The sequence below is a fragment of the Hemitrygon akajei genome, chromosome 25 (assembly GCF_048418815.1).
Source record: "Hemitrygon akajei chromosome 25, sHemAka1.3, whole genome shotgun sequence".
NCBI lineage: Eukaryota > Metazoa > Chordata > Chondrichthyes > Myliobatiformes > Dasyatidae > Hemitrygon > Hemitrygon akajei.
The window spans coordinates 6152843-6165879 of record NC_133148.1 but is presented as its reverse complement, the minus strand read 5'-3'; the positions used below and the strand labels follow the sequence as shown (position 1 = coordinate 6165879).

At 46.7% G+C, this 13037-nt stretch overlaps 1 protein-coding gene across 4 annotated transcripts in view; it reads right to left on the bottom strand.

Annotated features, from left to right (window-relative positions):
• Positions 1 to 13037, bottom strand: part of LOC140716340 (reticulon-1-A-like) — a 161869-nt gene that overhangs the window by 97604 nt on the left and 51228 nt on the right. For all 4 annotated transcript variants that reach the window (XM_073028977.1, XM_073028978.1, XM_073028979.1 and 1 more), the window contains one exon: positions 2759 to 3088. In XM_073028977.1, coding sequence (XP_072885078.1) covers positions 2759 to 3088 — 330 coding nt within the window. The remainder of the gene's footprint in view (positions 1 to 2758; positions 3089 to 13037) is intronic.

Below are 13037 nucleotides of genomic sequence, written 5' to 3'. Positions count from 1 at the left end.
ACCAATGCCTTGTACAATTTTAACATTACATCCCAACTCCCATACTCAATGCTCTGATTTATAAAGGCCAGCATACCAAAAGCTTTCTTCACCACCCTATCCACATGAGATTCCACCTTTAGGGAACTATGCACCATTATTCCTAGATCACTCTGTTCTACTGCATTTTTCAATGCCCTACCATTTACCATGTATGTCCTATTTTGATTATTCCTACCAAAATGTAGCACCTCACACTTATCATCATTAAACTCCATCTGCCATCTTTCAGCCCACTCTTCTAACTGGCCTAAATCTCTCTGCAAACTTTGAAAACCTACTTTATTATCCACAATACCACCTATCTTAGTATCATCTGCATACTTACTAATCCAATTTACCACCCCATCATCCAGATCATTAATGTATATGACAAACAACATTGGACCCAGTACAGATCCCTAAGGCACACCACTAGTCACCGGCCTCCAACCTGACAAACAGTTATCCACCATTACTCTCTGGCATCTCCCATCCAGCCACTGTTGAATCCATTTTACTACTTCAATATTAATTCCTAACGATTGAACCTTCCTAAGTAACCTTCCGTGCGGAACCTTGTCAAAGGCTTACTGAAGTCCATATAGACAACGTCCACTGCTTTACCCTCGTCAACTTTCCTAGTAACCTCTTCAAAAACTTCAATAAGGTTTGTCAAACATGACCTTCCAAGCACAAATCCATGTTGACTGTTCCTAATCAGACCCTGTCTATCCAGATAATTATACATACTGTCTCTAAGATTACTTTCCATTAATTTACCCACCACTGACGTCAAACTTACAGGCCACTAATTGCTAGGTTTACTCTTAGAACCTTTTTTAAACAATGGAACAACATGAGCAATACGCCAATCCATCCCTGTTTCTGATGACATTTGAAATATTTCTGTCAGAGCCTCTGCTACTTCTACACTAACTTCCCTCAAGGTCCTAGGGAATATCCTGTCAGGACCTGAAGATTTATCCACTTTTATATTCCTTAAAAGTGCCAGTACTTCCTCCTCTTTAATCGTCATAGTTTCCATAACTTCCCTACTTGTTTCCCATACCTTACACAATTCAATATCCTTGTCCTTAGTGAATACCGAAGAAAAGAAATTGTTCAAAATCTCCCCCCATCTCTTTTGGCGCCACACATAGCTGTCCACTCTGATTCTCTAAGGGGCCAATTTTATCCCTCACTATCTTTTTGCTATTAATATAACTGTAGAAACCCTTTGCATTTATTTTCACCTTACTTGCCAAAGCAACCTCATATCTTCTTTTAGCTTTTCTAATTTCTTTCTTAAGATTCTTTTTACATTCTTTATATTCCTCGAGCACATTTACTCCATGCTGCCTAAATTTATTGTAGATCTCCCTCTTTTTCTGAACCAAGTTTCCAATATCCTCTCTCAAACTTTTAACCTTTCCTTTCAACCTAACAGGAACATAAAGATTCTGTACCCTCAAAATTTCACCTTTAAATGACCTCCATTTCTCTATTTCATCCTTCTCATAAATCAAATTGTCCCAATCTATTCCTTCTAAATCCTTTCGTATCTCCTCAAAGTTAGCCTAGCTCTCTAAATTCTCTTTTCAGGACCTCTGTTTTTCCTTCCTATGTTATTGGTACCAACATGTACCAGACATCTGGCTGCGCCCCCTCCCTCTCCAAATGTTGTGGAAGCAATCCGAGACGTCCCTGACCCTGGCACCTGGGAGACAACATACCGTCCGAGTGTCCCGTTCACATCCACAGAATCTCCTGTCTGTTCCCCTCACTATCAAGTCCCCTATCACTACCACTATCGCTCCCTTCTTCTCTCTCTTTCCCTTCTGCATCATGGACCCATGGTCAGTGCCTGTAACCCAGTCACCATGGCATTCTCCCGGGAGGTAATCCCCCACAAAAGTATCCAAAATGGTATACTTGTTTTTGAGGGGAATGTCCACAGCTGTACTCCGCTCTCACTGCCTATTTCCATTTCTCCTGACAGTCACTCAGCTTCTTGCCTCCTGCAGCTTCGGGGTGACTTCCCTGCAACTTTGATCAATTATCTCCTCACTCTCCTGTATATCCAGTCATCCAGTTGCTGCTCCAGATCTCTAACATGGTCTTCAAGGAGCTGCAGCCGGATGCACTTCATGCAGATGTAGTTCCCTGGGAGACTGTGGGTCTCCCAGTTCTCCAACATCTGGCATGAAGAGCTTACCACAGCCATTTAAATGGTACAGTAAGAGAGGGGGAAAAGCAGTCGCTTTGCATAGAACCAACGCCTCTTTCAAGCTGAAGCCTCCTTTGAGCCAAAGCCTGTTGCTTCTACTCTCGCCACTGGCCTTTTCCCGACAAAGGCCTACTCCTGACAATGGCCACTCCGCTTATCCCTTCTGTACTTTTATTTAGTTCGTAAAGCTCGGTTGACACCGCTGATAGGCTCTGTACAATGGACAAACGTCCGCAAAGCTCTCTTTTTAAATAATCGCTGCCCACCTGCAAGAAACACGTCTTCATAGATCTCTGTTGACTCCAGTGATAGGCCCTGCACAGTGAAATGCACCATTTGTGTCAAGTCAAATCAATGAGGATTGTGCTGGACAGCTTGCAAATCTTGTCATGCTGTCAGGTGAATCTTGCAAATCTTACAGCATGCCTACAATGTACTAACCTATTTAGTAATAGACAATTAGAGAGAGAGCTTCACTCCCTACCTAAACCAGGTTGTCTGTGGGCTTACCTAATTGGTCTGCAACCTTGAAGGACTCAGTTTTGCAGAGGTCTGTTTGGTCCAAGGCACTGAGTTGCCACGGTGACTGCCGGCTGTCCAACTGTGCTTCATCATCCATCACTTCCTGAGCTCCTTGACCAATTGAGACCTGGATGACTGGGGGCTGCCATACAATGGTATCACCACTGATGGTGTTGACGTCACTTGCTCCTGGCTTTGCGTCGTCCACAATGTCCGCCGCTCCCGTGGGCATTAAAGTATCAATGAAACCCACTATCTGCGGTACACCTGGTTTGCTTAGGGTTCCTCCGTGGTCTGGCATGGACACCTCCTCTCCCTCTGCAAGAGTAAAGAACAGCAATAATATCAATCTCCTCATCCATATCGCTGGGACAGTGTGTGTGTGTGTGTGTGTGTGTGTGTGTGTGTGTGTGTGTGTGTGTGTGTGTGTGTGTGTGTGTGTGTGTGTGTGTGTGTGTGTGTGTGTGTGTGTGTGTGTGTGTGTGTGTGTGTGTGTGTGTGTGTGTGTGTGTGTGTGTGTGTGTGTGTGTGTGTAAGGGATAAGTGTCCTGAACCACCAGTGCGAGTGTGTGTGTGTGTCTGTGTGAGTGTGTGTGAGTGATTGTGTGAGTGTCTGCAGAGGTGTACGTTTTTATCTGTGTGTGTGTGTGTGTGTGTGTGTGTGTGTGTGTGTGTGTGTGTGATATGTGTCCTGTACCACCAGACAACAGAATTCAGAAACATGTTAACCTACACCCTGCTGTTCGCCTGATCCTCCCATGACAACGCACAACATAGAACAGTACAACTCAGAAACAATATTATACTGAACTGGAACATCAATCATAGAACACAGTACAGAGCAACACACACAAAATGCTGGAGGAACTCAGCAGGTCAGCTAGAAGGTGATAGATGAAAATGGGTGGGAAAGGCAAAAGGGCTAGTGAAAAAGGAATCTGATAGGAGAGGAGAGTGGACCAAGAGGGAAATGGAAAAAGGGGTACCAGAGCAAGGTGATAGGCAGGTGAGGAGAAGAGGTAAGAGGCCAGAGGGAAAGAGGAGAGAAAAAAATTTGAAAAGGAGAAATCAATTTTCATGCTATTGGATTGGAGGTACAGTACAGGCCCTTCAGCCCATGTAATGCTGACCTTTTAACCTAACGCAAGGTCAATCTAATGCTTTCTTCCTGCATAACCTTTAAGTGGTTCTTTAAACATGAACTACTTAATCTAATGACATGTAAATCCCTTCTGCCTTCACATGACCCATATACCTTCTGCCTTCACATGACACATATTCACTTACAGGTTCACATGCTATACTGTACATTCCCTCTGCTTGTCCATGGTCTATATCCCTGTAACACCCTGGGAAAGGTTTCACTGCTAATGTAATGGACTTTTGGTGGTGTAATGTAATGGTGTTTGGATTATCATTAGAGTTAACGGGTGCTTCGGACCGTGAACCGTCCAATGACAGGAGTGTGTGTTCATGCTGTGTGCCTGACACTGAGGTGATTTGGGTTCGGCGAGAGATGAAGAGAGAAGACACCAGAGAGGAGAGGTCATAGGCGTGGACTTGGAGCGGGACCAGGAGTCAACAAAGCCCGTGGAAATCAAGGAAGGATCGGTGATGGGGAAACTGTCCGGCTTGTGCACATTAGACTGTTTCATTAAAATGGTCCCTTTTCTTTTTTAACCCTTTAGTCACATTAAGAATTATAAAGCTAAATCGTTTATTTGCATGTGGTGTACTGTCTGTTATTTCATGGTACTGATTTGTAACAGGGTAACACATCACGCAGAATCCACACAAACGGGGTTTTCAGGGTGGACTTGCATCTCAATCTCACACGTTTGGCAGGGCTATAGATTGCTGTCCCTAGACTTACGCAGCCAACAGAACCTGAGGGTTACAATTGTGGGGGTATCGTTCGGGATTGATTTCGTTGGATGCTGTGTGATTGCCATGAACACTGAACCAATGGGTTCTGTGTTTATGTCTGTGCTAAACTATTGTCCAGTAAAGTGATTACGATACGTGGATATGGATGCTGCCGGGGTCGAGCGGTGGTGTGAATCCACGGGGTTACTGGTAACGAATGTGTGTATGTTGAGTGGGGTAGATATTCGTACTCCTGATGAATTGTTAATTCGACTTTTAAGTACTGTTAAAGCTGTAGAAAAAGTTACGATTGTGGGGCGGAAGTTTGATAAAATGTTGGACACAGACTTTGTTTTAGTTCATACTAGTGCTGACGTAACAGCAGTGGAGCTGCCTGGTACTATTGGGGCCCCGGGAGAGAGGGGCTGTGGACTGTCCATTCTTGCTGGGGGAGGAGAGTGTAGGTGAGGGGGCTGAATTGCAAGTTGAGTCTCCCATGGCTGAGAGTATAGACTTCAAAGACAAGGTTCTCACATTTCTGCACAGTGAGGGGAGAATAGTCTAATGAGAATGTCTAATGAGTCCCCCAGCGAGGAGTGAGAATTTTGAGTTGGTATTAACCCTTACCTATATGGTGAATAAACAGGCTGAGGGTCCTAGCTACTGAAAGCTGAGAATGTTCTCTGGAGTGAAGCCCACCCCCGAGAGGGAAGAGGAGTTTGAGACTTGGGCAAAGCAGACTTCTGAGTTGTTAGAGTGGCAGTGCTCTGATGACATAAAGAGAGGTTGAGCGCTTAAGGGAGCGGGCTGCTGATGTAGTGAGAGCTGTAAAGGCACAGAACCCCCTTGCCACTTCTGCGGCCGACATGCAAGCACAGGAAAAGGAATTTGCCATGAAAGGAAGCCCAATGGAGTTCATGACGGGGTTTCAGAACATGCATCAGGAGAAGGGGGAGACGCTTTCTTCCTACATCTTTCAGCTGGAGAGACAGCTAAATTGTTTGCATGTAGGGGGGGCCATTAAGAAGGCTGAGGTGATCAGTTAAAAATGGACCAAATAGCAAAAGGTGCCCAGTACCAGAACCCGATCGCTTGGGGTCTCAGACTGTCTTGTAAGATGCAGCCCCCCTCCCTCATTTGTTGAGCTGATCAGAGAAGTACGGGAGGAGGAGAACATGTCAGAGGCATGGGAGGGATCCATCAGCAGGGTAGTAGCGGCAGGTAACCACGGATAGCCCAACCCAGGGAGTGGTAAAGGAGATCATGGCAGACTTGAGAACTGAGATGTCCTGGTTGCTATCAGCGGGCGTGGCCCCTGGAACTGATAGGGAGGCAGACCCCCTAAGTGGACGGATGATGCAGAGGGCTGCTAGTGGCTGGGGAGCGGCTGGTATTGTCTTTAATAACTATAGTGAAGAGGGACACTTCAGGCGGGAGTGTGAGCAATGGGAAATCCCTCGGAGAATGAGCCCCCAGGTACCTAAGCAGACAGAGACGTCAGGAAACTTAGAAGAGACCCAGTGAGGGAACAGCCTGATGTTCCCAGCAATATATCAAGGAACACTCCAAAACAAAAGACCTATTCCTGAAGACTTAGTGAGGCCAAGCTCCAGTGTATTGCTACGGATAGAGGGTACTTATGCTAGAGTTATACCTGACACAGGGTCGCAGGTCACTTTGCTGTACCATTCATTTTACAACCTGTATTTGACACATTTACCATTGATGCCACTCAGAGCACTGAGATCTGGGGACAGTACAGGTGATTATCCATGTGATGGTTATTTGTCAGTGAAGCTGTACTTCTTGGAGATCGATGTAGCAGTGGCTGAGGCCGTCGATACATTCGTGCTGGTTTGCCTGGACCCTGTTGAGAAGGGCGGTGTTTCAATTCTTGTGGGGACCAACAGTCCTATTGAGAGAGGCTTGTGGGGGCCTGCAAAGAGAAAGCTGCAGAGAGCTTTCTGAGAACATTGTCGGTTCACCTGGTGTTTCGAGCTGCTTTTGAGGAAGTGCGTAGCTGCATTGGGCCAGATAGCGAGTTTAGAGGAGGGACTGCGTGGTTCACCCAGTCAAAGCCAAACGTGTTACAGCCCGGGAAAGTAGCAAGAGTGATGGGAAACCCCAAATTTCTCAGAATGCCTGAGGTGAGGCCCTCCTGGTGCATGCTCCGGAAGACCATGAAGAGGAGTTGGATGTGCCTGCTGGGGTACTGGTGAGGCCTGAACTGCAGAAGCCCTTAGTTGGACAGGTGAACAGGATGGCAGTGAGTGTCAGGAATACTACGAAGAGGGAGGTCATCTCTTCCCGGTGACGGTAATGTCCAGTGTCCCAGTGAGACAAACTGTGGTGAAACTATCTGCAAAGGGGGGAAAGTTGACCACTGAGTCATTAAAGTTACTTCCCACTACCTGCGGGTTGGAAGAGGAGGTTGACAGAGAAGATGTTGAAACTGGAAGGTGTCTTTTCTACTGACGAGCGGTCCGTTGTCACTCAGTTGTGTTGTTCCAAGAGCACTCGCCACACTATCTGGGTGACCCGAACACTCTGTTCAGAGAAAGGCCACGGCGACTGGCCCCTGCAGAGCTGGAAGATGTTTGGCAGCATTTGTGTAGGTTGAAGGAAGCTGGGATCATCACTGAGTCCAGAAGCCCCTATGCGTCCCACATGGTAGTGACCAGGAAGAAGAATGGGAAGGTACGGATGTGTGTGGACTACAGGATTCTGAACAAGCGTATGGTCCCCGACCAGTATTCAGTCCCAAGGATTGAGACGCGCTGGCCTGTCTGAGTGGTGCGAAGGGGTTCAGTGTGCTGGATTTGAGGAGTGGATATTATCAGATCCCCACAAGTGAGGCTGACAAAGAGAAGACAAAGACATTTATATGTCCACTGGGATTCCTCCAGTTTGAATGGATGCCCCAGGGCATATCCGGCGCCCCTGCAAACTTCCAGCGTGGTATGGTGAAAACGGTGGGGGATATGAACTTGCTTGAGGTATTGGTGTATCTGGATAGCCTCATACTGTTTGGGTCCATCTCGGAGGAACATGAAGTAAGGCTACTAAAGGTGCTGGGCCACCTGAAAGCTGAAGGGTTAAAACTTTCTCTGGACAAGTGCTAGTTCTGCAAAATGTATGTCAGCTATGTTGGGCACATAGTCTCATGGAATGGAGTAGCTACAGATCCATCTAAGATAGAGGTGTTGGCAACATGGCCAAGGTGCCAGACTGTGAGCATTTTGCGCTCGTTCCTTGGGTACTATCGGAGGTTTATGAAGGACTACGCAAAAGTGAGTCACCCATTAAATCAGCTTCCGTGTGGTTACCCTGCATTGGGGAAGAAAGGGAGGAGGACAAAAGGAGAGCAAGGTAAAGAGTATCTTAGCATTTCATAGCCTTTTGGAGCGAGGTGAGTTGCAAAATGTGAAGAGGCCTTTCAGGCACTGAAGGAGCTGCTGACACAAGCGCCTATGTTGGCTTTTGCAGTCCCCTGATTGCCGTACTGTCTGCACACAGATGCCAGCAGGGAGGGCTTAAGGGGTGTCCTGTATCAGGATCAGGGCACCGGGTTGAGATCTGTTCCGTTTGTCAGCTGGAGTCTGTTGTTATCCCATGCACAAATTGGAGTTTCTGATGTTGAAATGGGCTGTGATGAATAAGTTGAGTGACTACCTCTATGGTGCCAAGTTTGAGGTGACGATACCCTGACCTCAGCGAAATTGGATGCCACAGTTGGCGTTATCTGCCTATGATTTCAGCCTGAAGTACCCGCCAGGAAGTAGGAACATTGATGCTGATGTTTTGTCTCGATGTGCTGATGAAGGGCTGGATAGGGTTGAAGAGTGGGAGTACTCTGCCCCCAGGAGTGAAAGCCATGTGTCAGTTTGCCATCACGGTGAAGGCAAGGGTAGGACTGAGCGGTAGATCAATTGGGAGCATCTGTTGCCATCATTCTGTAATCTGATTGCTCTGAAGACATACTAGTTACCAGAATGAAGTCCTGGGGAAGTGGCAGCTGCTCAGCGAGATGGCCTGGGCATCGGTACCATTTGGTTGGTGGTCAAAAAAGGAGACCCGGACCAAGTCGAGAAGACAAAACATGCTGTAGTGCCTCCATTACTGAGAGAATGGCCCAGATTGGAGTTGAGGAACCAGATCCTATACCGGGTCACGTCACCTCCACACTGGCCTCAGCATTCTCAACTGGTTCTGCCTGAGAAGTATCAGAGGATTGTGCTGAAGTCACTTCATGATGATTCTGGACATTTGGGGGTTGACAAGACCTATGGATTGCTCAGAGATCGGTTCTATTGGCCCCAAATGAAGCCAGAGGTTGAAGAATACTTCAGGTCAGACATTCGATGCATACGGAGAAAGGCGCTGCCTACGAGGGCTACTCCGTTGTCCCACTTGCAGAGTGCGGGGCCCCCGGACCTGGTGTGTATGGATTTCCTGTCAATAGAGCCAGATGTCTGCCACATGGCGAATGCCTTAGTCATCACGGATCACTACACCAGATATGTGCAAGCTTTCCCTACCAAGGATCAGAGGGCGTCCACAGTGGCCAAAGTGTGATGGGAGAAGTATTTCATTTATTATGGCCTCCCCAGGCAGATGGATATATTGTAATCAGGGACGGGATTTTGAGAGTAGGCTCATACATGAGTTACTGGGCATGCTCGGAGTTGAGAAGTCGAGGATCACACTCTATCACCCACAGGGTGATCCCCAGCCAGAGAGGTTTAATCAGACCTTGCTAGATGTGCTCAGAACCCTGGAGGTCAGCAAGAAGAGCAAGTGGAGTCAACATATTGGACATCTGGTCCTCTGCTACAACTACACGAAATGAAGCTACCGGGTACTCGCCATAACATCTGACGTTTGGGTGCGAGGTGAGAATGCCCATCAACCTTTGTTTTGGGACTGACGAGGAAGATCTACCACAGAAGACTTATCTGAAGTACATGTCTGATATGAGAAGGGAGCTGAAAAAGGCTTATAAATTAGCTGAGCCCACGGCTGCCAAGCAGAATCAAGGAAATAAGAGGAGGTACGATCAAAAGGTTAGGTTCTCCCAACTCATGCCAGAGACCAAGACTACATAAGGAATTTGGGGCTACCATAAGTTGGCTGACCGACTGCTGGGCAGCTACACACTATGTAGTGGAGAGTCAGATGCCAAACATAACTGTTTTCCGAGTGAAACCAGAAGATGGGAATGGGCCTGTCAAGATTCTCCAATGGAACCAAAAATTGTTCAATTGTATAGATTGGTTCTTGATTAGCCAGGGCAACAAAGGGTATGTGGTGAAAGCAGGGGAGAGGGGATGACCGGAAGAATTGGATCAGCCCAAGATTGAACGGTGGAGCAGACTTAATGGGCCAAATGGCCTATTTCTGCTCCTATGTCTTATGGTCTTCTGTGGTGTTCTGTCTGTTATTTTGTGGTACTGATTTGTAACAAGGTAACATATCACGCAGTATCCACACAATCAGGGGGCTTCAGTTGAGTTTACACCTTAATCTCACACTTTTGGTGGGGCCAGAGATTGACTTCCTTAGACCTAGGCAGCCAGCCAAACCTGAGTATTACATCCCTTCCGCCTGAATGTGGCTCATATACATTCGGTCTATACATGGTCCGTATGCCTTCTTCCTGTCCATGGTCCGTATGCCTTCTTCCTGTCCATGGTCCGTATCCCTTCTTCCTGTCCATGGTCCGTATCCCTTCTTCCTCTCCATGATCCATATCCCTTCTTCCTCTCCATGATCCATATCCCTTTTTCATGTCCATGGTCCGTATCCCTTCTTCCTGTCCATGGTCCGTATCCCTTCTTCCCATCCATGGTCCGTATCCCTGTTGCCCGTCTATGGTCCGTATCCCTGCTGCCTGTCCATGGTCCGTATTGCTTCTTCCCGTCCATGGTCCGTATCCCTTCTTCCCGTCCATGGTCCGCATCCCTGCTGCCCGTCCATGGTCGATATCGCTTCTTCCCGTCCGTGGTCCGTATCCCTGCTGCCTCCTACATGGCTTGTATCCATTCTGCCTACGTATGGTCCATATTTTTTGTACATGGATGGGAGGGGTATGGAGTATATGGTCTGGTTGCAGTTTGGTAGGACTATGCATGGACTAGATGTGCCGAAAGGCCTGTTTCTATGCTGTAGTGCTCTATGACTAAGAGGAACGAGAAGAGATTTTTCCAAGGGGGATGCAGCACTCAGGGACTTCGGGCAGGGCAGATGAGAAACTGGTCACAAAAGCATACAGATTCCAGTTGTAGTGCATCACTTCCAGACAGATATGAAGATGTCAGAATGACATGGGAGAGATTTATATGTATGAATGCAGGAGGGTCAGTCTGTGTGGGAAGGGGAGAGAAATTGGAAAATTGGGAGAGAGATTGTAAGCTGCTCTGATCAAGGTATTTAAAACCATTACAGGTGCAGACAAGGTGGGTGATAAGAAACTATTCACATAGACTGAAGTGTCCAACGGGGAAGAGGGGGCAGAGAATGAGTGTGCTGGCATTGGAAAGGATCCAGAGGTGGTTCACAAAAATAATCCAGGAATTAAAAGGTTAACATATGAGGAGCTCTGGGCCTGTACTCACTGGAGTTTCAAAGTATGAGGATGGATCTCATTGAAACCTATCTAATTTTGAAAGACGAAGATAGATATGATTTTTCCTATAGTGGGTGAGACTAGGACCAGAGTAAAAGCCTCAGAATAGAAGGACATCCATTTAGAACAGAGATGAAAAGGAATTTTTTTAGTCAGAGTGCTAAATCTGTGGAATTTGCTGCCACAGGCAGCTGTAGAGACCAAGTCATCGGATAGATTTAAAGTGGAGGTTGATAGATGCTTGGTTAGTCAAGGCATCAAAGGTTATAGGGAGAAGGTGGAAGAATGGGGCTGGGAAGGATAATAAATCAGCTGTGATAGAATGGTGGAGCGGACTTGATGGGCAGGGTGGCCTAATTCTGCTCCTATGTGTCTTAATGTCTAAAGACCTGAACATTACCCACACAGCAGGTAGTAGAGGTCAGGAATGCAAGGCTTCGGATTAGCAGAGGCAGATTTAAGAGTTGAAACAGGACTTGTTTGAAAACCTGACACAGTGTGTAGGGGTTGTGAGCATCGCAGAGTGGGGATGACTCAAATGACTCAGGTGGCATAATGCTTTACAGAGCCAGCTTCTGTCGGTCAGGAGTTTGTACATTCAGATCACAGCATTGAGTATAGGAGTTGGGATGTAATGTTAAAATTGTACAAGGCATTGGTAAGGCCGAATTTGGAGTACTGTGTACAGTTCTGGTCACCGAATTATAGAAAAGATGTCAACAAAATAGAGAGAGTACAGAGGAGATTTACTAGAATGTTACCTGGGTTTCAGCACCTAAGTTACAGAGAAAGGTTGAACAAGTTAGGTCTTTATTCTTTGGAGCGTAGAAGGTTGAGGGGGGAACGATAGAGGTATTTAAAATTATGAGGGGGATAGATAGAGCCGACGTGGATAGGCTTTTTCCATTGAGAGTAGGGGAGATTCAGACAAGAGGACATGCGTTGAGAGTTAGGGGGGCAAAAGTTTAAGGGTAACATGAGGGGGAGCTTCTTTACTCAGAGAGTGGTAGCTGTGTGGAATGAGCTTCCAGTAGAAGTGGTAGAGGCAGATTCGATATTGTCATTTAAAGTAAAATTGGATAGGTATATGGACAAGAAAGGAATGGAGGGTTATGGGCTGAGTGCAGGTCTGTTGGACTAGGTGAGAGTAAGCATTCAGCATGGACTAGAAAGGCCGAGATGGCCTGTTTCCGTGCTGTAATTGTTATATGGTTATATGCTATATTGTTATTCTCGCTGTGAATGGTGGGTTTCCTCACGGTGTTGTGGTTTCCTCCCACATTCCATAGAAACATTATGTTGGTGCTGGAAGCATGGTGACACTTTGCATGTTGTCCCCAGCACATTCTTATTGCAAATAATGCATTTGCCTGTATGTTTTGATTTGGATGTACATGTGACAAATGAAGCTAATCTTTTGATGCTATGATTTCAGTGCTGTATCCCACATATTACCCCATCCCATTACAGGAAGGATGTGATTGCACTGGAAAGGGTATGGATCACATGCTCAGACACCAGTCAGTCTGCGTTGATAGCAACATCGCTACTTCCATCTCACAGAGCACTGGGGCCACTCTCCCGCCGCGACCCCCAGGATCACGTGCTCAGCCTGCTGCTGCTCCATGATTGTACTGTTAGATCCAGTTCAGACTATATCATCAAACGTGCTGATGACACAACCATGGCCTCATTAACAACGAGATAGCATACAGAGGAGGTGGAGCGGCTTGTCAAATGATGACAGCACAACTTGACACTCAGTGTGGACAAGAG